Source organism: Passer montanus, unplaced genomic scaffold (assembly GCF_014805655.1).
Source record: "Passer montanus isolate IOZ18808 unplaced genomic scaffold, ASM1480565v1 scaffold77, whole genome shotgun sequence".
Classification (NCBI taxonomy): domain Eukaryota; kingdom Metazoa; phylum Chordata; class Aves; order Passeriformes; family Passeridae; genus Passer; species Passer montanus.
In genome coordinates this window covers 124,674-149,418 of record NW_024372923.1, presented here as the reverse complement: position 1 = coordinate 149,418, position 24,745 = coordinate 124,674, and the positions used below count along the sequence as shown (strand labels likewise).

Below are 24,745 nucleotides of genomic sequence, written 5' to 3'. Positions count from 1 at the left end.
TGTGGATCACCTTGTGTACCTTGTGTGCTTCCAACAGCTCCTGTGAGTGCCCCATCCTATGGGGAGCAGAGGGACACCCACAATGTTTAAGATCCTAAAATAAACACCCCCCTCAAGCAACACCATCAGGGTGGTTTTTGGGCAGTGCTTGCCCCTTGCCCAGTGCATCCACCCTCCAGGCAAGTCCCCTAAAGCTGATCTCTCTCTCTCTTTCCTTAGGGAGCTTTCCACAGCCCGAGGCTGTCCCTGCACATCCCCTGAGGAGCTGGCAGGGCCCAGCCTCTCCTGGGGGAACATGGACTGAAAGAGGAGCTTTGCCAGCCCCAGCTGCCAGCACCCTTTGCCTGGACCCTGATGGACTCCGAGGCAGGACTGCATTACCATGGTGATGATCTTAACCAAAACTCGGGAAAACAAAGGTGCTGACTCCGTAACATGCAGGACTGAGCTGGTAAGCTTTGTGAAATCTCTGTTCAGAGCTGTTTCACTGCCAAGAACTTTGCTGCAGCTTTGTAGTAAGGGTTTTCTTTCCTGCAGGGATGGATCTTTAGGTGGTTTGTAGCACTGATTTCTACAAAGCTGCATTAATAACCAAGGAGCAGGTGATTAGTAAATGAATGGAGTGCTGTGGCTTTTTGCATATGTGGATTTCAGCGAGCACCCAATGGGATAAACAGCACAAAAAATCAAATCAATGCTGTGAATAACACAGGTGAGAAGTTGCTTTGCCGACAGCGAACAGATGCTCACCATTAATAGGAGGATGAGCAAGTGGGAAGCAGGATTAAGTGGGAGATGGTGAAGGGCAGTGCTGTGTAGCTAATTTCTCTGGGAGCCTGGAGAGGTGCAAATCCACCATGCTGAAGGAGCAGGCAACAACAGAAAAAACAAAATGAGGGGTGGCAAACAAACTGAAGGATGCTGTGAGGGCTGAGTGTACCTGTGGCAGGGGACACACAGCTGGAGGCAGGGCCAGAGCAAACGAGGAGGAGGTGCAGGGTGATGGAGAGCCCTCAGAACAAGGCTGGTTGTGGCCATTTGACCCCCTGCTCTCATGAGAGATGGGCATGTCTGAGAAGAAGCTGGACCAAAGGCTCTGAGAGTCTCAGATAAGGGCGTGCAGGAACAGAGCAGGAAGCATCTGGCAGGGTGAGCCATAAATGGGCATTCTGAACATAAAAGAAATAGAAATGCCTGAGTTTGCTGAGGCTGACAGACTGTCCAGCTGGGCTCCCCAGGCAGGAGCACACTGTGCTGGGGTGAAGGCAGGCTGCCCTGGCAGTGAAAGGCAGAGGAGAAGGTGAGCAAGCCAGAGGCAGTGGAAAATACTGCCTTAAAAGGGTGAAATTTGGGAAGGGTATTGATACATTAAAAAAATACCCTTGCTGTAGTGTTGGCTCCTGCTGGGAAGGCAGCATCTCCCATGGCTGCTGCCCAGGGTGGGAAGGGGGAAGCCTGAACTTTCAATGCCAGCTGTGCCCTGGGAAGTGTGTGGGGCAGGTGAAGGGGAGCTGGCTGCAGAGAGGCAGATGAGAGTAATTTCTTCTGCTCCTCAGAGGAGGGCTGGGTGCTCGGGGTGTCTGGTGGCAGGTGGTAGAGAAGCTGAGCTGTAACACAAAACTTTGCCCTCGCGTGTTTGCCCAGTGCTTCCCGCAGCTCTGGGGCTGGGTCAGGAGGGCAGGGACAGTCCTGGGTACACAAGGTGAATTGCTGGGTTGCCTGGGTTGTTAAATTGTGGCAGACAATCACAAGAAGGCTGATCCACTAAAGAAAGCAAGAGTTTTTTCTCTTGACTTCGTAGGGAAGGCCAAAAAGCGAAACCCAAAGGAAATAAATGTCTGAGCAGTGGGGCAGTGTCTCCTGCCAACAGCCAGTGGGCTCCTTTGCTTCAGCTCCCAATTTGGTATGAAAATTCTCACAAAATGGTAATTATACTCGATATGGGACATATGTCAGGCTCCTCTCCCTCCTGCCTTGCAGACAGTGTCTGGTCTCTGGGGCTGGCACACAGATGTGCACTGGCACAGCCCCTGCCTTCTCTGGGGCTTGTCCCACTTCCATCTCTGCTCCACTTTGGCTGCTCCTTGGAGACAGCTGCCTGTCCTCTCTGCCTCCTGATTAATTCTGCTGATTGATCACAAGGTGGGGCTTGACAGATGGAGATGTCCTTACCTCACCTAGAAAAGTGGCACATGCCCCAAAGGTGACTGACCCTTATTTACCTTCTCCACATCCACACCCTGTAGTTGTTTTATGCCTCCCTACCCCTCCACAGTCAGTATTTCCAGCATTCTGGGTATGAAGTGGGAGCCTTTATTGGATTGCTCAGGTGCCATCATTTGGTACATTATTGATGTTATTATTATTATTATTATTATTATTGTTGTTGTTTTTGTTGTTGTTGTCGTCCTCATGATGCACTGGAGATTCTGGCACAGAGAAGCTGTGGCTGCTCCATCCCTGGAAGTGTCCAAGGCCAGGTTGGATGGGGCTTGGAGCAACCTGGACACATGGAAGGTGTCCCTGCCCATGGTAGGGGTTTGGAATGAGATGAGATTTAAGGTCCCTTCCAAGCCTGGACACATAGAGGGTGTCCCTTCCCAGGTGGAACTGGATGTCTTTAAGGTCCTTTCCAACCCAAACCATTGTGAGATTCCATGGTTTTGTGAGCAGGCAATGTGTAGAACATGGATCAGGAGGGAAGGTGTGAGTGCAGTGGCCCAATGCCAGATAAAACACAATTATGGCAGTGCAGATGAACGTGGGGGCTGTGCTGGTGCTTCCCTCAGATGATGTAAAGCCTCAGTCAGATGGGGTGGTGTTGCCAGGATAGACAGTTCAGAAGCCAGAATATGGATATTTTTAGGGATAATAAAGGAACAATTAGTATGAAAGTGTGTTTTTGCAGGCATAGCTGAAATGGCATGCAGCTGTGGATAACATATTGATTTATTATATGTGAACCCATCCATGCTCATTTTTAGAAGTCTGATGGTGTCTGTTATGCTGTCAAGAGGAAAATTCTTGAGGAAAAAAAAGAGAGAGTGAAAAGCAACCAGGATTATTTTGTACCCATGCAGTGGCATTTCCCCCTATTTTTAGTGCAAATCAGCACAATCTGAGCACAGACTCCCCAGAAGTGCTGAGGTGAGGATGCCTTGCCTTAGAAACACATTATATGCTTGAAAAAGCTAAATAGCTGCTTTGTACCTGGGTGGGGAGGCCTTAATGGGCTTGGATGAGGTTCAGGATATCACTTTTGCTCCTTTCTTGCCCAATCCAGGATTACCACTGAATTGCAGCTCCCATTTTAGTTTCTCCAGAGTCTGCACTACATTTAATTAAAGCTGATTTCCTTGAGGAAAGGTGGCTGGGTCTGTCCCCTGGTGGACTGGGGCTGTGGAAGGCTTTGCCCAGGCTGCAGGCAGGCTGGTGTCTGGTGCCCAGGTCGAGTCTGTGAGAAGTGAATAGTTTTTCTGGTTGTTTGCAGCACACTCCAAAGATGAGTCAAGGACCTACCCTCTTCTCCTGTGGCGTGATGGGTAAGTACAGAAACTTCTGTGTTTCCTCCACCTCTGCTCCTGCTTCCTCACAGGGATGGGTGGGAAGATGTCCTGACTTTTGGATGTCTCCAAAACCACTCCCCTGCAGCCCACCCCACCACACCTGTGCCACTCTCCTCCCCAGAGGTGCTTGTTGTGCCCTGTTGCCATTGCTGAGTGAATTGCTTATCTCCTTTCCCCTCTCCTTTGATACATCTGCTTATTTTTGGAGGTACTCTTACAGTTGAGATTATAAACATTTGGGGTCTGAGGTTGTGTTTGAGTAGCCCAAGACTGTGGTTCTTTACTGTTTTCATGATGCAAGCAATAAATAACAGCATTATCACTGACATGTTCTACCACCTGGCACAAAGTGGTTGAACAGGCCTCAAACAATAAGGAAAATGTCTCATTTTTGTTGCCAGGAGCCATGATATAATATGTTTGATGTGTTTGATACCTTTTATGCCAGAGCTTGCTTTCAGTTTTTGTGCTGAACAGCCACCAAAATGGCTGGAGGATTGGTGCCTTGGCTGGTGATCCTGAAAAACTGATAGTGCCAGAGGATGTGCTGCTGTGCTGCTCTCTCCGGCGTTCCTAGCAGGGAGCCAGTCTCTGGGCGAGGCCCCAAAACCCAATTAAAATTGTAGGTCAAGTTTGAGCCAAGCTCCTTGCTGTGAAAGCCAATCCTCCCCAGACAAAGAGGCTGCCCCTTTTCTGCATGGACAGGGCTCTCATTAGCGTTAATGAGAGCCGGGCACATGCGCTGACAGGAGATGTCTCCCAAGCCCTGATAGCTCCAGCCTGGCACTGTGGGGAGATGGACAGCATCCGTGGGCTTTTTCAGATGAAAATCAGAAGCTTCAAAGTCAAGAAGGGGTAGAGACAGCCCGTTCCCTCTCCCCTGCCTTTCAAACGTGAGGGAGGAACAAAGGACCCAAATCAGGTGGTTTTGTCTTGCACTGTGGCACTGGCAGGCTCTTCAGCAGACACGCAGAGTCTCTGCCTAATTGAGGAGCAGCCGTCTTTAAGAGCTCTTGCAGAGCCTTCTGCCAAATTATCCTCCTTCTGAGGGAGCTGAATGTCACCTCCTTGACCTCAGCTTGCCCTGCAGTGGTCCCTGTCATGCCCAGTCAAGAGGAGCCCATCCTTCCCTCCTGTGAGGGCATTGCTTGGCTTGGGTTTCATTTTAGTTATCTTCCCCGAGAGTTCTTGGTGTCCCCAAATGCAGGCCACAGTCACAGGCTAATCCAGGATGAAAACTTGATTGACTTTTTAAATAAGTTACTATCGAAATGCAAAATTTGGGGAGTATTTTATGTCAAAGGGCCAAGTCCCTGTCAGTGGAAAGCACTGAGATAAATAAACAGTGAAGTTTGGACTGGTGGCACAGACAACACGAGGCAAAGACTCACAGTCTATGTTGGAGGTTTGGAGGGAAGCTGGCTGATTTTTTTGGAGTTTTAGACAAAAGAGAATCTTAGAAAATAATCTTTCTGATACCTTTGGGGCAAGGGCAGCTTTGGGCAGGAAGGCAGTTTATTTCAGGACCCTGTGGTCATGGGCAGCAGGGAGAAGGAATCTCTGCCAGGGAGAGCATCATCCAAACCCTGGAGCTTTTCTTGTAAGGTACTAAACACTGCAAGAATCTGAAAATGGATTATAGATTGTAACCAAACTCAGGATATTGAGTAAACATTCTTAAAGATTTTATATATTGGATGATGTATGGCTGGGTCCAATTCTCAGGGTGACCTAAATAATCTTTTGGCTTTTAGATTTGTGAGAAATATTTCTGCCAGTGAAATGATAATATTACTAAAAAGATTGGGTTTTATCTCTATATAGCCCTTTGCCTGGAGAAAGATTAAAGGTGAAATGCCTAAAACTATAAATTCAACAACTACTGCTTTCCTTTCTCCTTGATGGGTCCTTGAAACACCCAGGAGAGTAAGAATTGTCCTGTTGATGGATAGTTTGCTGGTTTGGTTTTTTTCCCCTCCTTTTTTTCCTTTTTCCTTCCTCAGCAGCCCTGAGGCAGGTCCTAAGAATTGTCCTGTTGATGGATAGTTTGCTGGTTTGGGTTTTTTCCCCTCCTTTTTTTTCCTTTTTTCTTCCTCAGCAGCCCTGAGGCAGGTCTGCAGTGAAAATATCTGTGCTAGAAAAAGGTGGCATATTGGAAAATTGTGGCATTAGGGTGGTGAGGGTCTGGCACAGGCTGCCCAGAGCAGCTGTGGATGTCCTATCCCTGGATATGTTCAAAATCAGGTTGGATGGGGCTTGGAGCAACCTGGGATAATGGAAGGTGTCCCTGCCCATGTCTTTTGCTATCCACCCAAAGGCAGAAAAATTCCAATACATGAGTCAAAAATAATAGAATCCCAGAATGGTTTGAATTGGAAGGGACATTGAAGATAATCTCACTCCACCTCTGGCCATGGCAGGGGCACCTTCCACCATCCTAGGTTGCTCCAAGCCCTGTGGAGCTGACCTGGTAAGAGCAGCTCAGTAGGCATGTGCTGACAGCCTGATCTCCTATCTTCTGTGTAAGCAAGAAATTATCTCTGGGGGAAGCTGCAGGCAGGGTTTTACTGAGGCAGTGACAAGGTGCTTGCACATGCAGATCCCAGTCCTGGCCCTGGTTGTAAAAGGCAGCAGGAGGAGGAGGAGGAAGATGGCTTTGAGCCACTGGGACAGACCCTGCACTCATCCTCTGGGAAGTGCTGTGTTCAAAGCAGCCATCATTTCCATTTTCCCTTGGAGGGCTCTCAGAGTTTGCCCCCCTCGGGTGCTGCAGCAGAGCAGGGTGAGGGGTGGGGCACTCAGGGCAGTTTGTCTGTCCTTTGGCACTCTCACATCCCTCCTCCACCACGTTTGGCAGCACCACCTGGTCCCAGCCAGGGCAGGGCTGCAGCCTCGGGCTCACTGCTGCACAGCTCCTTCTTGGAAGTGGCTGTTCACCATCCTTGGGTGACAGAGGAAGGCCAAGAAAGCAGGAGAAAAGCCAGCTTATGGAATCATGAAGGTTGGAAAAGACCTCCAAGGTCGTCAAGTCCAACCTTGAGCCCCTTCTTGGGGGTGGTGGCCCTTGAATGCATCCTGAAAGCACCTGCCAGCCTTGCATGCCTCCTCTTTCTGAACCAGGGCTTTCTGGCATTTTGGGGTTTTTTTTGGAAAGGTGTGGAGCATCCTGGTGCACATGCAAACACAGTCACCCTGCAGAGAGCAAAAGCTGCTGGGGGAATTGTGGTGAGGTGTAGCTGGAGCAGGCACAGCTCTCCAGAGGATCCTGCTGAACAGCTGGGCACATTTCACTGCTGAGGTTGGGATTTCCCTCCCCCGTGCAGGCTGCTGGCACGAGGAACCCACAGCCCACAGGTGTGTTTAATCTCCAGAGCAGATTTTGGGGCTGTTGTTTTCATTTCCCGTTGAAGCACGGCTCTGCCCATTGTATTTTGATCTTATTTCTGCACTAGGAAAGCTCCCTGGCACTGCCATCAGCTAATTACAACCATTAAAAGTGTTCCACACTTAGAAATTATCTCCTGGACATAAACAGGGGGCAGTGGAAAATGCAGGCTGCCTTTTCCCTCTGTGCACAGGGACTGTGAGACCAAAATTCCACTTGAACAACACGGAAAAAAAGGGAATTGGATGTGCACCTGTGCCCAGACAAATGTTTGGGTTAGGTTCCAAACAGAATTTATCTGCCAAAAGGATAAGAAAAATTGATTGAAACCTCTAATTGCTTTACAAGTTGCCATAATAAATTATGTATTAATGTAAATTATTTCATGGGAAAAGAACGTAGAGGAAACTTGAGCAGAAGGATCATGCATTATGTATAAAAAGGAACTGTAAAAATATTATAGCAGCACATTTGTGTCGCTGTAGTTAAAGTTGTGTCAGCGTTTTGGTTTTACACCCTTCTCTGTGGTTATGAGTGGCCATTAAAATTTACTCTGTGTCACCAGAGGAGCACAGCAGTCATTTAAAAAGCCCAGGGCCATCACCGAGCTGCAAAGTGCCTGATGTGTCCATGGGCTGCTCCTGCAGCTCCTGGAGCTCAGCCTTTGGAAAGCTGGCTGTGATGCTCCGAGGGTGGATCCCGTTCTCTGTGGGGCAGTGCAGAGCTCTCAAGGATGAAGGACAGCACCCATGTCCCCAGTTTTGGGGTGTGACTCCAGTCCACGAGCACCACGAGGGTTTGTTTGATGCCATGAAGGTTTTGTGAGAGAACAGCTGGGTTTTGTTAAGGTGTCAGTGTTTATTTTTGCAGTTTTAAGTCAAAATCCAGAAGTAAGATGCTGTTTCATCCAGGGACACTTACAGCCAAGAAGTTTAAGCAGGGCAAGAGCCCCTCAGGCTGCACTTACAGCGTGCTTTGGTTGTCCCTTTGTTCTCCAGTAGGCAAAGGAGAGTTTTCCAGCCAGGCAGCTCACTTGCAGACCAAGGGGCTCTCGTGGTGGGTTTTATCCTGGAACAAATTGCTGCCTCAGGGTAAACCAGGCTGAGGTTCGTAGTTTAAGAAAATTAATACATGTTTAACTGTGGCAGAATTAATGGCTCCAGTGCAATTATCGTTATCAACTTGCACAGGATGGGACTCTTAGTCTTTAAAAATTGAGCAGAAAACCAGCTGCTTTTCCTCAAAAAGGCTTTCCAGAGTTCTTTAATTGTACCCTTGGCCCTTAGACTACTCCATTTTCAATTTTTTTTCAGGGCAACCTGCCTCCTACTTGCACTGAAAACCCATTTTCTGGGCTATCTGCTATTTTGGGACTGGTCAGTGGTGGCTGGGGACTTGGAGGGGCCAGGTTGTGCCAGCTCACATTGTGCAAGGGGAAAAGCAAATAACCCCAAGCTGGGGCTGGGGATAGTGGTGCTTTTACCATTTTCTTTGCCAGGTTTGGAAGATTTATAGCTGTTTGTGCTGAAGCAGGGGTGAAAGAGGAAGGTGTCCCGTATCCTCCTCACCAAGGCCTTTTGTGCAGTCTCCGGCCAGAGGATCGTGGCAGCTTGCCATGAAACATCGGCTTCTATTTCTGTTTCTTTTGTCTGCTGACCTGACCCAAGAAATCTCTCTGCTGGCAGCATAGTACAGAGGAAAAATAATAAAGATCTAAACATAGATGGAGCTGTCTAGAGCAGATTTCTCACTTTTCATTGTGTTTATTAAAATGAGGAGAGCAACAGTTGAAACGCCGTGCGGTTATTGTGGGCAGAGCCAGGCTGTTTGTGGCTGGAGCTCTTATGGCAGCAGCTGGAGAAGGGAGAAATGGGAAAATCGGCCAAGAGTGGTGCAAGGGGCCCCAAATCTGACCTCCTGACTTGAAACCTTAGTCAGAAGCGTTCTGCACTGTTGCATCTTCCCTGCAAGGCTGGTACCTGCAGCTGCGGGCTGGGCACAGCTTTTAATTCATCCTTCAGTTGCCCAAGTGGAAATACCCAAAAAGCCCCCCAAAATATTGCCTGGTTTAGATACAATCATGTGAAACTTGGCAGCGACGGAGCTGGGCTCTGTTTGAGGCAGCCAACGACAAAAACAGGCACTGGGGAGAGGCTGTTGGCTGATGACTTTTTTCCACTGCAGCAGCTGGCGGGGCTGTCCTGCCATGGTTTTCCTGCTGAGCATTGAAGGTGTATCTGCAGAGAGTTCTGTCCTTTGCAGGGCAGCCCAGCCCTGAGGGTGCTTTGCTTTCTTCTTTTGCTGTCAGTGGGATGTGTGTGGGAATGAGATCATCCTCCTTAATCCTCTCTTCCACCATGGCTGGCCATGGGAAGCTGGGGACGGGTCTGGAGCACAAGTCTGATAAAAACAGCTGAGGGGGCTCAGCCTGAAGAAAAGAAGGCTCAGGGGGAACCTTCTCACTCACCACAACTCCCTGACAGGAGGGTGCAGCCAGGTGGGGATCTCCTTCCAGGTAAAAAAGTAATAAAACAAGAGGAAACTGCCTGAAGTTGCACCAAGGGAGGTTTAGATTGGATTTTAGGGAAAATTTCTTCATGGAAAGGGCTGTCTAGCCCTGGGCAGTGGTGGAGTCCCCATCTCTGGAGGAATTTAAAAGCCATGTGGACGTGACCCTTGAGGACATGGGTTAGTGGTGGCCTTGGCAGTGCTGGGTTAATGATTGGATGCAATGATCCTAGAGGGCTTTTCCAACCTCAGAGATTCTGTGATTCCATGTCTTTTAAATTCAGCTGTAAATTCAGGCAATTGTCAGTTGTGGAGCCCAGGACAAACCACACACATCTGAGACATGATTTAGCACAGAGATAACCAATAGCCACAACATTTTACACTGTTGAATTCCCCTTAGCTAGTGCAACCTGGAATATTCAGAGGCATGTTTTTATCTTCTTCTAGCAGTTTTGCTCCTGCTGGGACTGTCACTTTGTCTCTCTCTCCATCTACACCATGCAACCCACTCTGCTGGCAGTTTAGGAAACCATATTCCAAGAGTTAATTAATTTGTACTGGAAAACGTCCCATATGCTACTCTTTTTGTTTATGGATGTAGAAAGCGAGTCGCAGAATTAATTAACGCTAATGCCTGTGCGTGTGTGTTGTTTGTTGGTTTTTTTTTCCCTTTCTTTTCTCCTTTCCGAACCAGAAAATGACAGATGGAGAGATCTCAGCAGGAAATGTCCACTCCAGCTCGAGCAGCCGGGCGCCAGCATCTGGGACTGCCTGTCGGACAAGGGCGAGGAGGGCTCGCGCTGGCCGAGGGACGCGGCCGGCACCTGCTCCGTCACCAACCTGATCAAGGACCTGAGCCTCAGCGACCCCCACGGCCACCCCTCCGCCCCTCCCAGCAAGCGCCAGTGCCGCTCGCTGTCCTTCTCGGATGAGATGTCGGCCTGCGGGACCTCCTGGAGACCCCTGGGCTCCAAGGTGTGGACGCCGGTGGAGAAGAGGCGCTGCTACAGCGGCGGCAGCGTGCAGCGCTACTCCAACGGCTTTGCCACCATGCAGAGGAGCTCCAGCTTCAGCCTGCCCGCCCGCTCCAACCCGCTCTGCGGCGGGCAGCCCAGGAAATCGGCTGCCGGAGGGCACGGCGGGGACAGAGGGGACATTCAGAGGTCCCTGTCCTGCTCGCACGACCGCTTCTCGTGCTCGGAGGACGGCGCGCCCTCGGCCTGCAGCACGCCCGCCTCCACGCCCGAGCTGGGCCGCCGCGCCGCCGGCCTCTCCCGCAGCCGCTCCCAGCCCTGCGTCCTCAACGACAAAAAGGTGGGAATCAAGCGGAGGAGGCCGGAGGAGGTCCAGGAGGAGCGGCCCTCGCTGGACCTCGCCAAGATGACCCAGGTGAGAGGCGGCGGGGCCGTCCCTGCAAGGGGCTCAGGTGTTCTCTGCTTTGCTCAAGAGACTTCAGCGTCCTCCAGGGTGGGTGGGTGGCATGAGGAGTGATGTGGGTGTTGTGGGGAAACACATCCTGCTGTTCAGAATAGCCCCTTCCCTTCTAAATGGATTTCTTTGGCAAATTCACGCATTTCTCTTCCATGCTGGTTTTTGCACACCAAGTGCACCATTTCCTCCTGGCACAGGTTTTGAGCAGGAATATGTTAAATCCCTCATTTCTGAGTTCAAGGGAGAGGGGCCTTGGGCCTGCCATGGTGAGATGAAGGCAGCACCCCAAGGCCCCCAGCCCTGGCTCCGTCAGGTGCCGAATTCTTACTGCTACAGGCTTTACTTGCTCTTAGGCTCTGTAATTTTCCACTCTAGAGATGTTATCATGTTTCATTTTCAGTTGCAAACACAGAGCACAACCTCCCTCTTCAATCTGCTGCATAGAGCCAGATAACAGACCTGAAGCACAAATCGGGGAGGATTTTGCTCCTTGGTCCTCTCCCTGTTAGACCAAGTGACTGGACATTAGCAAGAGGCAGAGCAAGAGGCTGCATTGAAGGACAACATTTTCCTTCCACACTCATGGGATTTCCTGCGGTTTTATGATTTGACATTTCCCACATCAATAGTTTACAGTCACAAAGTCAATGACACCATCGCCTCAGTGTGGAATGGAGATAATGGGGGGTGTGAAGGCCCCAGGGCTCTCATTGTGAAAGCAGGGGTGTCCTGGCCACTTCCCAGGGTGGGCTGTCACCTTCTGCTGGCCTTAAAAATTCCCCCATGGCTTCAGTTCCATTTGGTCACCTTCTGTGCTTCATCCCGGAGTCACCTGTGTGGGGAGTGTTTGCCCTAAAGGTTTTTTGTAGTGCTGGGGCCAGAAAAGCCTGTGTGGTGCAGGCCATCCCCTTGTTGTCTGCAGGGAAACTGCTGGGAGAAATTCACCATATGGGTGGGATCCAACATTGTGTGTGCATTTTTGCCTTACAAGAACATGATATTTTATGGTGCTCTGTGCTTGGCAATGCAGAGGGTGTTTGGAGGAGTGCAGTGGTATTGGAGCAAGAGATCATCTTTTCCTCCTCCAGAGGAGCTTGGAGGATAAAAAGGGTGAAGGAGTCACATATTTGGGTGAGATCAGGCAAAAAACCATGAGGATTGCTCTTGTCTTTTCATAAATCACAGCAACAACATTTATTATGCCAAGCTTTTTTTATTAGATAATAAGCTGGATGGTCAGTAAAAACCACATACATGTGTTGTTATATTTTACTAGCCACAGGGTGGAATAGCAGAACTGCCCCCTGATTCTCTCTGTACAGGCAGACAAGAATAATTTCACTTCCCTGGAAGTATTCAAGACCTGGTTGGATGGGGCTTAGGACAACCTAATCCAGTGGAAGCTGTTCCTGTCCATGGCAGAGGGTGGAATGAGATTGGCTTTAGGAACTCTTTCAGTCCAGACCATTCTGTGGTTGTCTGGTATGATGGACAGGGAAGGAGGAGACTGTCCAGGCTCTGGCTAGACAGACCTTTGTTGCCCTGTGAGGATGTTCTGAGGCAGCTTCTCCATTGCATCAGCCCAATGTTTGTTGGCTGGTTTGAAAAAATGGGCTTGGCCTAGGAGATCCCGAGGGTCAGCAGGAGCTTCCCTTTCCCTCCAATGGATGCTGAGCCCAGGAACATGTTTATAATTTGGATGGCCATGGCATTGACATGGGTGGGTGATCCAAGGATGACAAAAAAATCCAATCACTTGGATGTCCAAAAGCAGCTCAGTCCACGTTCCTGGAAAACCCTCAGCTTGAGGAATAGCTGTGTTTTCTCTGGCTGCTGTCCCCCACATCAAAACACCTTCCAAAATGAGAAGCAATGCCTGAACGCTCAGCATTGCTCAGTGTTGGGGTGGTTCATCCTCTGGCCAAAAAGATATCACAAGGAAAGGCTCAGAAGCTCCACACTGTGTGGCACAAGCTCTGTGGGAATAGGGAAGGGGTTGCCTGGTGCATTATCTCTCCTCATGTCCATGGGCACCCCCTCTCCCAGCCCCTGCTGTCCCTCTGGTCCAGGCTGGGTGGCCGGAGCCGCTGCCGAACGCCCAGTGGTTGCTACAACCAACAACCAACAACAGCATCACTAAGGAACTCCCCTGTGGGATCCAGTCCAAGCAGCTCCCATGGATATTTTCAGTTTCCAGGCAGGAAACCCAGCCAGGCTCAGGTGCCCGTGGCAGTGGGTGAATCCCCAAGGCAGGGCTGTGCTGCTGGGTGTGGGGCGGGAGGGCTGGAGCAGAGTGGGAAGAAAGGGTTTGGACTCGATCTTGAAGGTCTCTTCCAACCTTGTGATTCTGTGATTCTGTGAAAGCAAAACCCTGCAAGGGCTGAGTTTCAGAGCTGATGGCTTGTGGAGAGCAGCACTGGCAGGCAGCTCTTGGCGTGGGAGGACTGGCACAGAGGGACGAGCAGGATGAGGCAAGTCACAGGGAGCATTCTTGCCTTTGGTGGGGCATGGTCAGAGCCCTCCCCGGGATGGGAATGCCAGGAAAACCAACTAATTCCTCGTGGGGAATGAACGTGCTCGAGAAAACCCTGCACATTTGAGTATCTCCTAGGCTGCTTTTAATGCTTCCAGCCCAGGAGATGCACAGTTGGGTGATTTCAGAGGAAGAGCTGAAATAATGGCAAGTGTCTGTGTGGCTGCACGTGTGCTCAAGTCTGGGTTTATATGGGGTAGAAACACCTCATGTGCAATGGGCAAAGCCAAAGTGTCCAGACTGGACTTTCCAGTTATCCACAAAGGATTCACTTTTCAGATGGGGAAATAGAGATATGGGGCTTTTCCTGAGTCCCTGGGTGCTGTTGTCACAGTGGGAACTGAGCTTTGAGGTGCTGGGTACTGAATCAGCATCTTGCTCTGGCAGCAGGTTGGTTAATTTTTCACTTGTGCTGGTAACCACGTGTGTTTGTAGGCCTGAAACCTGGTACCATAATCAAAATAAAAATAATTTGACCTGAAAGAAACGTTTTCTTCATACTGGGAGGGATATTTAGGCCAGGCAGGAGGGGAGGGAGCCACTCCTGGAAGCAATTACATGGCTACATAACTGGGCTAATTAAGAGAGAAATCTAAATGTTGAAGTTGAGCTGGCAGGGAAAATACTTAGGAAAATATTGTCTTTCGTTCCTCAAAATCCTGGTTGTGTCTCTTCTGTCTGCAATTCCCATAGCCCAGAGAGGGAAGGTGAGCCCAAATCCCTCCCTTTATTATTTGCCTTCAAACTGGGAGTGATCAGGGGGGTCTCAGTCAGGTGAGTGGGTGACAGTGAGGTGTCATTTAATTGCCCCAAGTCTGGAGGCAGGTGAAGTGGGAAGAGGCTGGTTTCTATCTTCACCCCAATCAAGGAGAGTTTGGGTGCCTGGCCTGGCATCTCTGACCTCCTTAACACAAGGACATGAACCATCCTCTCATTTTAGTGTAGGGTTTGGGCTTCCTTTCCATCCTCAGCTTTTATTCCTTCTTTCCACGTGGAGCACAAGCCCAAGGAGGACACATCCCACCTCCCTTATCCCAGCAGTCGCTCTGGCAGAGTGGTAATGCATCTCCTCACAGCTTGCCCTCCTTCCCAGGCACGGTGCTCTTGGCCTCACAGCCCCAAGGACTGTGTCTGTAGGGGCAGGCCATGATCAGAAATGGCTGGGGTCAGATTTTACCATGAACTGGGAGGTTTTTCAAAGAGCTGGTTGTCCTTTTTCGGATGTGGCTGCATCTAAAATAAATGGGAAATAGAAAGTGTCACAAAGGTGACAGGAGGTTTCTTAGACCCCAGGAGTCCTCCCAGCTGGGCTGATTTTGGCAGGAATGAGTGGTTTTATCCTTTGCAAGTCACCCAGAGAAGCATCTGGGTGAATTAGGTGAGAAGATAGATTTTCTACAACAAAATCACACTCTGCCAGGGATGCTGTGTGGTGGAGAGACACCCGCTGAGTTTTCCTCCCCTGTGGTGTGGTTGATTCTTCTCCAGAGGAACTTGACATGTCCCACCTCCACATCTGCTGCTTTCTGACATCCTGATGTGAACATTTCCTGGGATCTCAGGCGTTGTGTGCTGAAACATCTCGTGGCAGCACAAACATTGGGTTTGGTGGCTTGGCTGAGTCATCGACGGGAAACTGAGCCATAGGCCAGCCCTGATGTTGGTGTGTGCAGATTGCCTTCCTTCACACAGGCTCTGGGCAGCTGCAGGGGACACATGACACGTCCCTCACACCAGGGACTGCCACCCTCAGTGGGAATTTGCAACAATCCCCAGCTGTGGCTACGCAAGCCCTCGCTATCTCTTCCCCATTCTGCTTCCTGCTGTCTAAAATTTTGATGTGGTGGTCACTGAGAGATTTCATTATGTGTTAGGACGGTTCCAAACACAGCTGTCCTTGATGTGTTTTTTAAATGGATAATTTATTTTTATATATGTGTTTTTATATATATATATATATGTACATACATACACATACACAATCTCTATATACATATCATAAATACAATAATAAAAAATTGTAAAAATATTAATTTTGCTCAAATATATATATATATAATAAGATATATATATGTGTGTGTGTATATATATATAAAATAATTTATGTAAATGTTTAAAGGCAGGTTAGATACAGCTTGGAGCAGCCTGGTCTAGGGGAAAGTGTCCCTGCCCAAGTCAGAGGTTGGAACGTGATGGTCTTTGAGGTTCCTTCCAACTCAAACCATTCTATTTTTCTAATTTTTAATGTATATATGTATCTGTTCAACCCAGCCATGTTCTCTGCAGCACAAACCCCAGACAGGAGTAGCCCTGGCTGGAAATGGAGGGTGGTACTGTAGAGTTTGAAAATACAACTTTCCATGAAAAGAAAGGCACAAATATCTCAGTGGCATGTAAGGCTTTGCACTGCTGACAGGAATTGTCAGATGTGATGAGATCCTGGTTCCTCCCCATTGTAGGATCTATGTATTGGTAGGAAATCAAGGTTTGGATGTGGCTCTTGTGCCCCATTTCTGATGGCTCTTCAAGGCTTTAGTCCCTTTGTGAGCCTTCAGAGAAGTTGCAGTTTGAAGAGCTACATCTCTCCTAACAAGTGCTGTACTCCTGTTCTTTAACTCCTGAGTTTTCTCTAATATCCATTTAATTTTCTACAAAGGTTGTACCCATGAACACTGAGGACACCCAGGCAGCTGTCAAAGTATTTCTCCTCTGTGAAGCTCTGTATTGTGTAATGTCTTGCAGTATATGAGACAGAGAGTAGCCCCTCTAGAATAAATAAAGCAATTAAAATACAATATTGCTCTGCATCTCCATGGCTTATGGAGAGCACCCCGTGGCTGTGAGTTCACAACCTCTTCCCTGTGAGGGATGGGTGGGTGAGAGGGTGCTGGCAGCAGCGGGCACAGCTGAGGAGGTGGTGAGGGTGAAGCCCCGAGTGTGCCTGGTGAGTTACAGAGAGGACTTTGTGCCTGTTGTGGGAAGGGTCTGGGCACAAGGGGACCATTGACGTTGTTCCCTGGCTGCCTGGACAGACAGAGCCTTTCACGGGGTGACTTCACTGCCCTGCGAGGAGCACGTGCCTTCGGAGGATGGAGTCATCTGCACCAGGAATCACAGGAGCATCCCCCGAAATGAGGATGTGTGGTTCTTGTGGTTTGCAGGGTTAAAATCAGCTCCAGCCTGGGCTGCAGATCCACAGGGTCTCCAGACACAGTGCAGAGTGTCATGCTCATGGTGGCTGGGAGCCTGGCTGGCCCCTCTGCCTTGTTTTCCCTTCCAAACTTAGGAATGTTGGCAGTTTCCATGAGGATCCAGGCACAAAGGAGTTTGTACACCCCCAGAGCTGAAGCAAGCAGCCCACCAGTTTGAAGTGTTTCAGGCTGGTCTTGGCACTGAGTGGGAAGAAGTTTCAAACTGCAGGGTGGGAGAAGGGACCTCTCCTCTCTGAGCACCCAAGTTTTTCCTTGAGGGATAAAAATCCCTAATTTTCACATAAGAAGGTTTTCTGTTTAGATTTTGGCACCTTTCAGGCTTGCTGGAGAGGGCAGGAGAGGTGGCAGTGATCTTGGTTGGAGTCAGCACCCACTTGAGCAGGTGACAAATATTTCCAAATGTAGTGATAGGCAAAAACCTGGAGGTTTTAAATTCCATACGTATCCCAGGAAATAGTTTGCTATTGATGTAACTTCTGAGAGGGATTCCAGCTTCCAAGCCCCAGTGTTTTTTAAATAAACAGGAATGAGAGTCTGCAAAGGTCAGTTTGTGGCTTGGTGGGAAAAAGCCTTTGGGTGAGGATCAAAAGAAACTGGTTTGAAGGTGGGAGGGACACCTTCCACTGTCCCAGAGTGTTCCAAGCCCCATCCAACCTGGCCTTGGACACTTGCAGGGATCCAGGGGCAGCCACAGCTTCTCTGGACACCCTGTGCCAGGGTCTCACCAGCCCTCACAGGGAAGAATTCCTTCCCAAAATCCCATTTATCCCTGCCCTATGGCAGTATGAAGGCATTCCCCCTTGTCCTGTCACTCCCTTGTCTAAAGTCCCTTTCCAGCTCTCGTTCAGCACCCTCAGGCACAGGAAGGGGCTCTGAAGTCTCTCCCAGTTCCATCCCATTCCATCCCCTGCTCCTGGCTGTATCTCCTGCCCTTGCCTCCATCCTCCATCCCCTGCTCCCTGCTCCATCCCACCAGGAGCTCAGGGATGCAGGGTTGAGTGCTGCACTCACATGGGAGGACAGGGCTGGGAACACAAACAAAGCTTGGCAGTGTCTGTCCCAAAGATGGACAAAATCCAATTGTATCCCGAGGATGCACATCTGATTCACCACGTGCTCATTAACCCTCCCATCCCTGGGTGCTGTGTGACTCCAAAAAGCAGCCTTTAGAAAGCTCAGGGATTCACCCTTGAAGGAGTCAGCATGCTCAAATGGGGCATTTCGGCTCAAAAAAACCAAAAGGGATTTTTCATGGCGGTTTACAAAAGAACCCCAGCACTCTAGGAACTGCTGGGTTAGACAGGAGCTACTGGGAGTTACTTGGAACCACTCACCATGCAAAAATCTCCCAAAGCATTTCAGGAAGGCAAAGCATTTCAGGAAATGGTGCTAAATAAATAAATAAATAATAAATAAATAAATAAGGGCCCTTTTAAGGCCCCTTCATTTTTCCTTTCCAGAGAAAGAGGTCGAGGATGTGACAGAAAAGTGGGTTGTATTTCAAATCTGCATTGGATTTGCAGGAGGTCTTGGCAGGCGGGGGGATGTGGGTGCAGGCACCACACACTCTGGATTTTTGGTCTTCCACAGTGTGATTTTATCCCTTTACTTGCTGGTATTCTCTTTTCACTGCTGCTGAAACTGTGACATGAAGTTTGGTTTTAATTTTTATAAGGTCCTGCCTTAACATTTAGGCCCTGAAGTGAGAACCACAGAAATGTTACTTCTGTGCTGAAAATGATGAAGTATGGAAATGGAATAGGGCTGAGAAAAGAGAATAATTCCATATTAGCGATGTTTCATCCTACCCTGGGACAAGTCAAATCACTGAATTTCCCCAAAGGTGAGCCACTCCAAATCCTGGAGTTTTGGCAGCTCTGGGGACAGGTCAGGCTCAGGTTCCCCCTTTTCCACTGAAATCCATGGCAAGGCAAAGCCATCACTGGGAGAGCAGCCCTGCCACTGTCCCCACTGGGCTCCTGGCAGTGCTGAGTGCCTTGCCATGAGGGGACTTGGTGGCTTTTGGGTTTCAAAAATTTTATTAAGGTTGGGATTGAAGTGTTAGAGGTGGTATTTTGTGTTTATTAATTTTTTATTTATAAGTTATTAGTTTTATAGTATTTTATTTATAAGTTATAAAATGGTTAGCTATTTTTATAAGGTTTTTAAAGGTTAAATTATTAAGAAATTGCACTTAAATTATTTTTATTTTCAATTAAATAGTTTATTTGGAGTCTGTAATGTGGATTTTTTTGTTTAATTATAAAATATTATTTAACCATATGAAGAAGAAGGAAAAGAAGAAGGATTAGTTATTGTTTTAAAATCTTTACTTTTATATATATATTACTATATTTTAAATTTTTAAGTTTTCTATCTATGATATTATATACTTCTAATTAAACTATACACTTGTAATCAGAAGGTAAAGAAGAAGGATTAGTTATTGTTTTAAAATCTTTACTTTTATATATATTACTATATTTTAAAATTTTAAGTTTTCTATTTAGTGATATTATATACTACTAATTAAATGATACACTTGTAATCTTAGTGTTATTAATTTTGGAAGTTTTCTCTATGCCTTTAGGTCAAATGTAGTGTTTTCTTGGGGGTTAGAGGCTGTTAGTACAGAAAGTTTCAAATTCTCAGTATCTGGGACTCTAACAGGGCCTGCAGTGCTCCAGGGATCTGGAATCCAAGAGGATGCAGAGGAGGAGGCAGAGGTGAAAGGCTGGGAAGGGCAACCTGTAAATAAATAAATACACGGTGACCACTGTCTGAGCAAATGGATTTTTCCAGCTCACAGCAAAGGGTTTGGTGTCTGTTAGGGAAAATATTTGTTCTTGGCAGGAAATGAGGGTTTCCTCCAATTATTATTATGAATAGCAATGGGCTGGGAGGCTGTGCTGGGTCCCCATGTGTGGGATGTTGTGGGATGCTGGGGGATGCTGTGCTCAGGTGGGACAGTGCAGCCCCAGAGGGGTGTTCACTGCTCTCTGATTCCCTGCATTGCTGTATTTCTCTGGGATTGCTGGGATTTGTCTCTCCAGCCTCTCCCTGGGGCTCTGTAGCACCAGAGGGATTCCCACTGGTGGGTCACACATCAGCTTTTCCTTCTGTACTTATGGAATCTCCCTGAACATCCTCGCTGTCACTGAGGCAGCTTCATACTCCAGAGACAGAGAAGAACTGTGAGCACATCCAAATTATGTCCACAGGCTCCAAGGGCAGCATCAGAACTAATGACTTACAGCCTCCTTCTTGCTTTTTTGGTTTTGTTTGTTTAGTACTGTGGTCAGAAGTGACTTGGGATGATAACAGACATTTCTGAGCCTGCTCGTGAAAGTTCTATTTCACACCAAACAGAATAAAACCAAATTATCTGCTAAAGCTTTGAATGCACCAAATAAGCACTGGTGCCTGTTGCCAAATGAGGACTGGGGCTGAGTAAAGGTTGTTCTTTAGTGAGTGAGAAGGGAAAGGCTGGGAAGGCAGTCCCTGAAAACCAGGGCAGGGGTGTGGTACCCACTGGGGGCAGGGCAGGGAGCCATCCCCTGCTCTGGGATGCTGCTGCAGGCACGTTCTGTATCACCTCGGCCTGGTGGGGGCTGTGGGGCTGCCTGTGAACTCCTCAATGCCTCCTTAGATCAAAGTTTTGAAGAAAATAGAGCAGCAGGTGAGTTTGGGCTCCCTGACATGGCTACACTGCGTCTAACCCAGCTCTGCTCTGCACCAGGCACAGGGGCTCCTTTTGCTTCTCACACCCTCCATTGCTGCCTCCCATGTTTTCCTTCCTCAGGGATTCCAGAATTTCTTTCCCAACACTTCCTCACTCAGAGGCTCCTTCTGTGGGAGGACAGGGTCTGTGCAAGCCCCCTGACCTTCCCCCAGAGGCAATGTTGATTTTGGAAGCCACGTGGGGCAGTGGCCACCAGTGTTCCTTGGGGCAAGGTGGCCGTGTCTCCCTCTTTTTGAGGTGGCCAAACTGCAGCAAGGGAGGTGCTGGTGAGACTGGGGCATCACTGGGAATGTGCTTGTGCCAGGGCTGCAGCCTGGACCTGCTGGGGATGGTTTTCCACGGAGAAGATTGTGGGTGCCTCAAAGGGAGTGCAGAGCTTTGAACCCCAGTGAAGTGTCTGTGTGTGTGTGCACAGCCCGAATCACAGCAGCTGCCATCATGAAGTTCTGCAGAGCTTCAAAACCAACTCAAACTCATTTTCCAGTCTCATTTTCCAGTCTCAAGCACCTCTCCCTCCTCCTCAGCAGCACAGATGAGCGCTTTCCCTGGCGCAGATGCCAGGCAGGATTTACCGTGATGGAACAACCAAAGCATTTCTATATAACGATACAAAGATAACAACTCAGGCTGGAGGTGTTTTACAGGAGATGTTTGCCTTGGAGAGTGATTTAAGCTCGAGCCAGGCAGAGAATCCCCCAGTGGAGGTGACTTTGCTGGCTCGGGAGGGCTGGCAGAGCTCATCATTCCCGCATGGAGCTCGCTGCCCGCTTCCCCCTTCCCTTCTGGCACCCGGTTATTTTCAGCTTTCTGAAGCAACTGTAGCCCAGTGTGCTAACAGGAGGTGATGACAGCTTGGGAGGTAGGGCCGGTGCTGCTGACAGCTTGTAGCGTTGCACCTTTCCCGGGAAAATTGCAGCAATCACCTGGCAGGGTGAGGGAAAAAAATAAAATAAAGGTGTTTGAGCAAAAGCCGTGATCCCTGCAGGGTCACAGTCCTGCTGATGTTTGTTCTGGTAGAGCCACCGCGTTTGCAGGGATGTGTTTTGGGGAAGAGCTCACAGCTGGGTGTTTCACCACGAGTAGAGTCAGGCAGGGGAATGTTGCTGAGGGGTTTCTCCAGTTTGCTCCAGGGCTCTGCAGCCACCAGCCCCATCCCTGATGGGGAGGGAAAACCTGAGGAAAGGATGGATGTGAGGGGTGAGTCTCTTCCTGCAGCCTTCTCTGATTGTGGCCTTGGTGCCTGCACAGTGTGGAGCATCACGAGACCCTGTGGGAAGGAGAAGCAACCTCAGCTTCTCCTGCAAGAAGGGCTTTGATCTGGAGCTACCCTGCAGCTTATTCCAAGTGACCAAGAATTTCTTATTTATGTGTTTTTAGGTGATTTTTCAAGTACTCCCATTGGCAACGCCTCATTTTCTCTCTGAGGACTTGCCCAGCGTGCTGGATTCAGCTTTGGGAAGGGTTGGGGGAAGAAAAACCAGCACCTCAAATGGTCCAAGATGGGTCCTTGTTGTCAGTAAAGGTGGTTTGGGTGTAAGGTGTGTTACAGGTGCTCGTTGGGTAAAGTCAGAACAGCCAGAAACATCTCCCAAAAGCCATCTGTGTTGGATTCCCACAGTTTCCCTAGACCAACAGGATTTCAGCTGCCTGACACCTCTTTTTGTCTGGCGCTGGAAGCCAAGGTTGTGGAGAGGCTCAGAGGGCCCCAGGCTGCCTGGCCACGGAGAACAGAAGTGCCAGCCACATTGTGCCACCAAACCTGCTCTTTTCTGGCATCAGTAGAGGACTTGACTGCCTGGTTTCTCCAGCTCAGCACGTGCTAAATTCACCCCATAAATAAAAAATGAGCAAAGAACTCTGGAAGGGCTGCAGACAGACACTGCATTGATGGTGGTGGCTGCTCCACTGCTGCTCCACAGCAAGCCCATGGAATGCTGGCTTGGTGATCACCGTCCTGGGGGGACCCTCCTGACCCCAGCCACTGGCAAGGTGAGCTGTGGCATTTTCTGGCAGGCAGTGCCTGTGAAAACTTGCTTTCTGAGCTGTCAAACCTGCCTCAGAGGGAGCGTCTGCCCAGCACCCTCTGCACGTGGCATTCCTCCACCAGCAGCTGCCGCAGCACCAGAACCATCGGAAGGGGTTTTCCATCCTCTTGCATTCCCTGGAATGACTCAAGGGTTGCAGCCTCTGTGGATTTGAGCAGGGAAAATGAGCCTGTTGGCTTGGTTTCCCAAGTCCCATAAGATGTAAAATTTCCCTGAAAGTCAAGTAACTTCATGGCTGTTCCCTGAAACGTGTCCAAGCTTGGAAAGGCTTTTCTTTTGGATGGGAAGAATGTGCTCTGGACCTGTTGAGTTACTCTCCAGTCTGCATCCTCCTTCATTCACCACCACAGGAATCACTCATCTCCTCTGAAGCACTGGGAGATCTCCCAGGCTCTGAGGATGCTGTATCCCACCTGTAGCAGCCCAGCATGTCCACACCTGGGTACCAAACCCTGGGAAGTGCCTAATCCAGGAGATGAGCTCCATTAAGAAGGAAAAAAAATAACATTCCCAAAAGTGCCAGAGTGTTGTTTGTAGAAGGGATTTGCACTTCTGAGAGGGCTGTTGACTTTCAGGAGACCTAGGCTGTTCAAGTGCCTAAATCACTGTTGGAAATATGCTTGCAAATTCTGTGAAGTGCTTAGAAAATATTTCTACTATGTCCTCGGGCCTTCTCCCGTGGTAATTATGAGTTGTCCATTAACCACAGTGTGCAGCTCTCTGCTTGAAGCTGTTGCATGCTCAGCACCCAGAAGACAGAGGCACGGCTGGGATTAAAAAAAAATATGACCAGGATGACGTGAGGGCTGGGTGCAATTGCATACTGAGAGAACAAATGTCCTTTTTCTCACACGGGCTTGGGGTTTGTGGGTTCTTGAAGGTTTCAGAGACTGAAGGCCATGCAAAATGTAGCTTCCCCCAGCTTGGGCAGTGGCCAGCTCCTCTTGGGGCAGCAGGAACTCCTCTGTTTAGACAGAGCAGCCTCTGCAATGACTTTTTACTGTGTGCATGGGGTAGAGCAGCACGCGAAGCCTCTGGTCCATGGGTTCAACTCAGCAAAGGCCCTTTGATTTGTTGAGAACTGATTGGGGTGTGATGCAGAGCCCCTGCATCTCCCTTAGGGGCTCTGTAAATGGGTGATCTTCCTTCGTTTGCATCCTGGGGTAGGTTATTGTGATGGAGTTTCTTCCATCTCCCCTGGATTTGAATGAAAAAACCCTCAAGAAAATGTGCCGAATTGCCTGGGAATGCCATTGGGGATGTTTCAGAGCAAGCTGTGTCTCAGGCTGTGTGCTTGGTCCTGAATTGGGCCAGCCAGAGTAGATGCAGGCAGCAGCCCTGTCACTCTGTGTCACCAAGGTTCTGTTGGGTACTGAAGTTCTCCTGGCTCTCTCAGCCTCTCCTGGTGCTCCAGACCCTTCCCTGGCTCCATTCCTTCCTCTTGCCACTCTCCAGCCCCTCTTTCTTGTCATGAGGGACCCAGAACTGACCGGTAACAGGTCAACATCTCTAGCTAGTGAGGGGGCTGCCTTCCTCCCAGGGATTTATGGAATTCCCATTCAGGCCTGTGCCATGGGTTTTGTTCAGGCCAAATGTCTGAGAAGTGAACATTGGCTTGATGAGAGGCTCCACAAGCTGCTGAGATCCTCCTCAGTCTCCTCCTGCTCAGAGCACACACTCTGCCACTGGCACGGCCTTGTTATTTCCATTGGCACTCAGAAATGAGGGTTTAGTTTGTTCTTTTAAAAACCAACCCGGGCTAAAGGCATTCCCTGGCAGGTGAGCAAGCTGCGTCCCTGGGAGGTTCTGCGTGCTCTGCTCCAGAGGGCTTGGAATGCCTGCATGCTCCTTGTCATTCTCAGAGTTTGAAACTGTTTAGAAGGCGTGACAGTACATAAACTGAATCAAGTTTCTAGCCAAGGTAACCAGGCGTGGAGACTCGGGGAGCAGACAACTGTGCTTGCCTGGGCTTTAGTGAGGGGAACAGCCATGAGCCATCATAGAGGAGGGTTTAGCAGGACACAAGCTGCAGCTACTGAAAGTGCTGAAGTTTCTCTTGGCTAAAAAGGGGAGTTGTTGGAAATGTTAATTCATTTTTGGTGAGCTCTGTTCTGCCTTACGTGTGGAACTGGGCGACGCATGGGGTGGAGATGGTGATGGGATGGATGCAGAGCAGGCTGGGGGCGGTTTTGATGCCTATTGCAGGGACCCGGGGGCCACAGGACCTGCCATGGATGGGGAGATGGGATCTTGCAGCATCTCTCCATCTCCTGGGGACCTGCTGAGTGTTCCTGCTGCTCTGCTTGTTTTCTGTTGGGCT

The 24,745-nt window shown here is 49.2% G+C and overlaps 1 protein-coding gene across 2 annotated transcripts in view; it reads left to right on the top strand.

Moving 5' to 3' along the window:
• FAM53B (family with sequence similarity 53 member B) overlaps nucleotides 1-24,745 on the top strand; it is a 45,392-nt gene that overhangs the window by 16,764 nt on the left and 3,883 nt on the right. The window contains exons 2-4 of one of the 2 annotated variants that reach the window (XM_039731434.1): nucleotides 220-451; nucleotides 3,491-3,542; nucleotides 10,157-10,851. In XM_039731434.1, the coding sequence (XP_039587368.1) occupies nucleotides 383-451; nucleotides 3,491-3,542; nucleotides 10,157-10,851 (816 nt within the window). In that variant the 5' untranslated portion in view covers nucleotides 220-382. Of the gene's footprint in view, nucleotides 1-219; nucleotides 452-1,241; nucleotides 1,301-3,490; nucleotides 3,543-10,156; nucleotides 10,852-24,745 lie in introns of those variants that run through there. The other variant, XM_039731436.1, reaches the window with a different exon arrangement.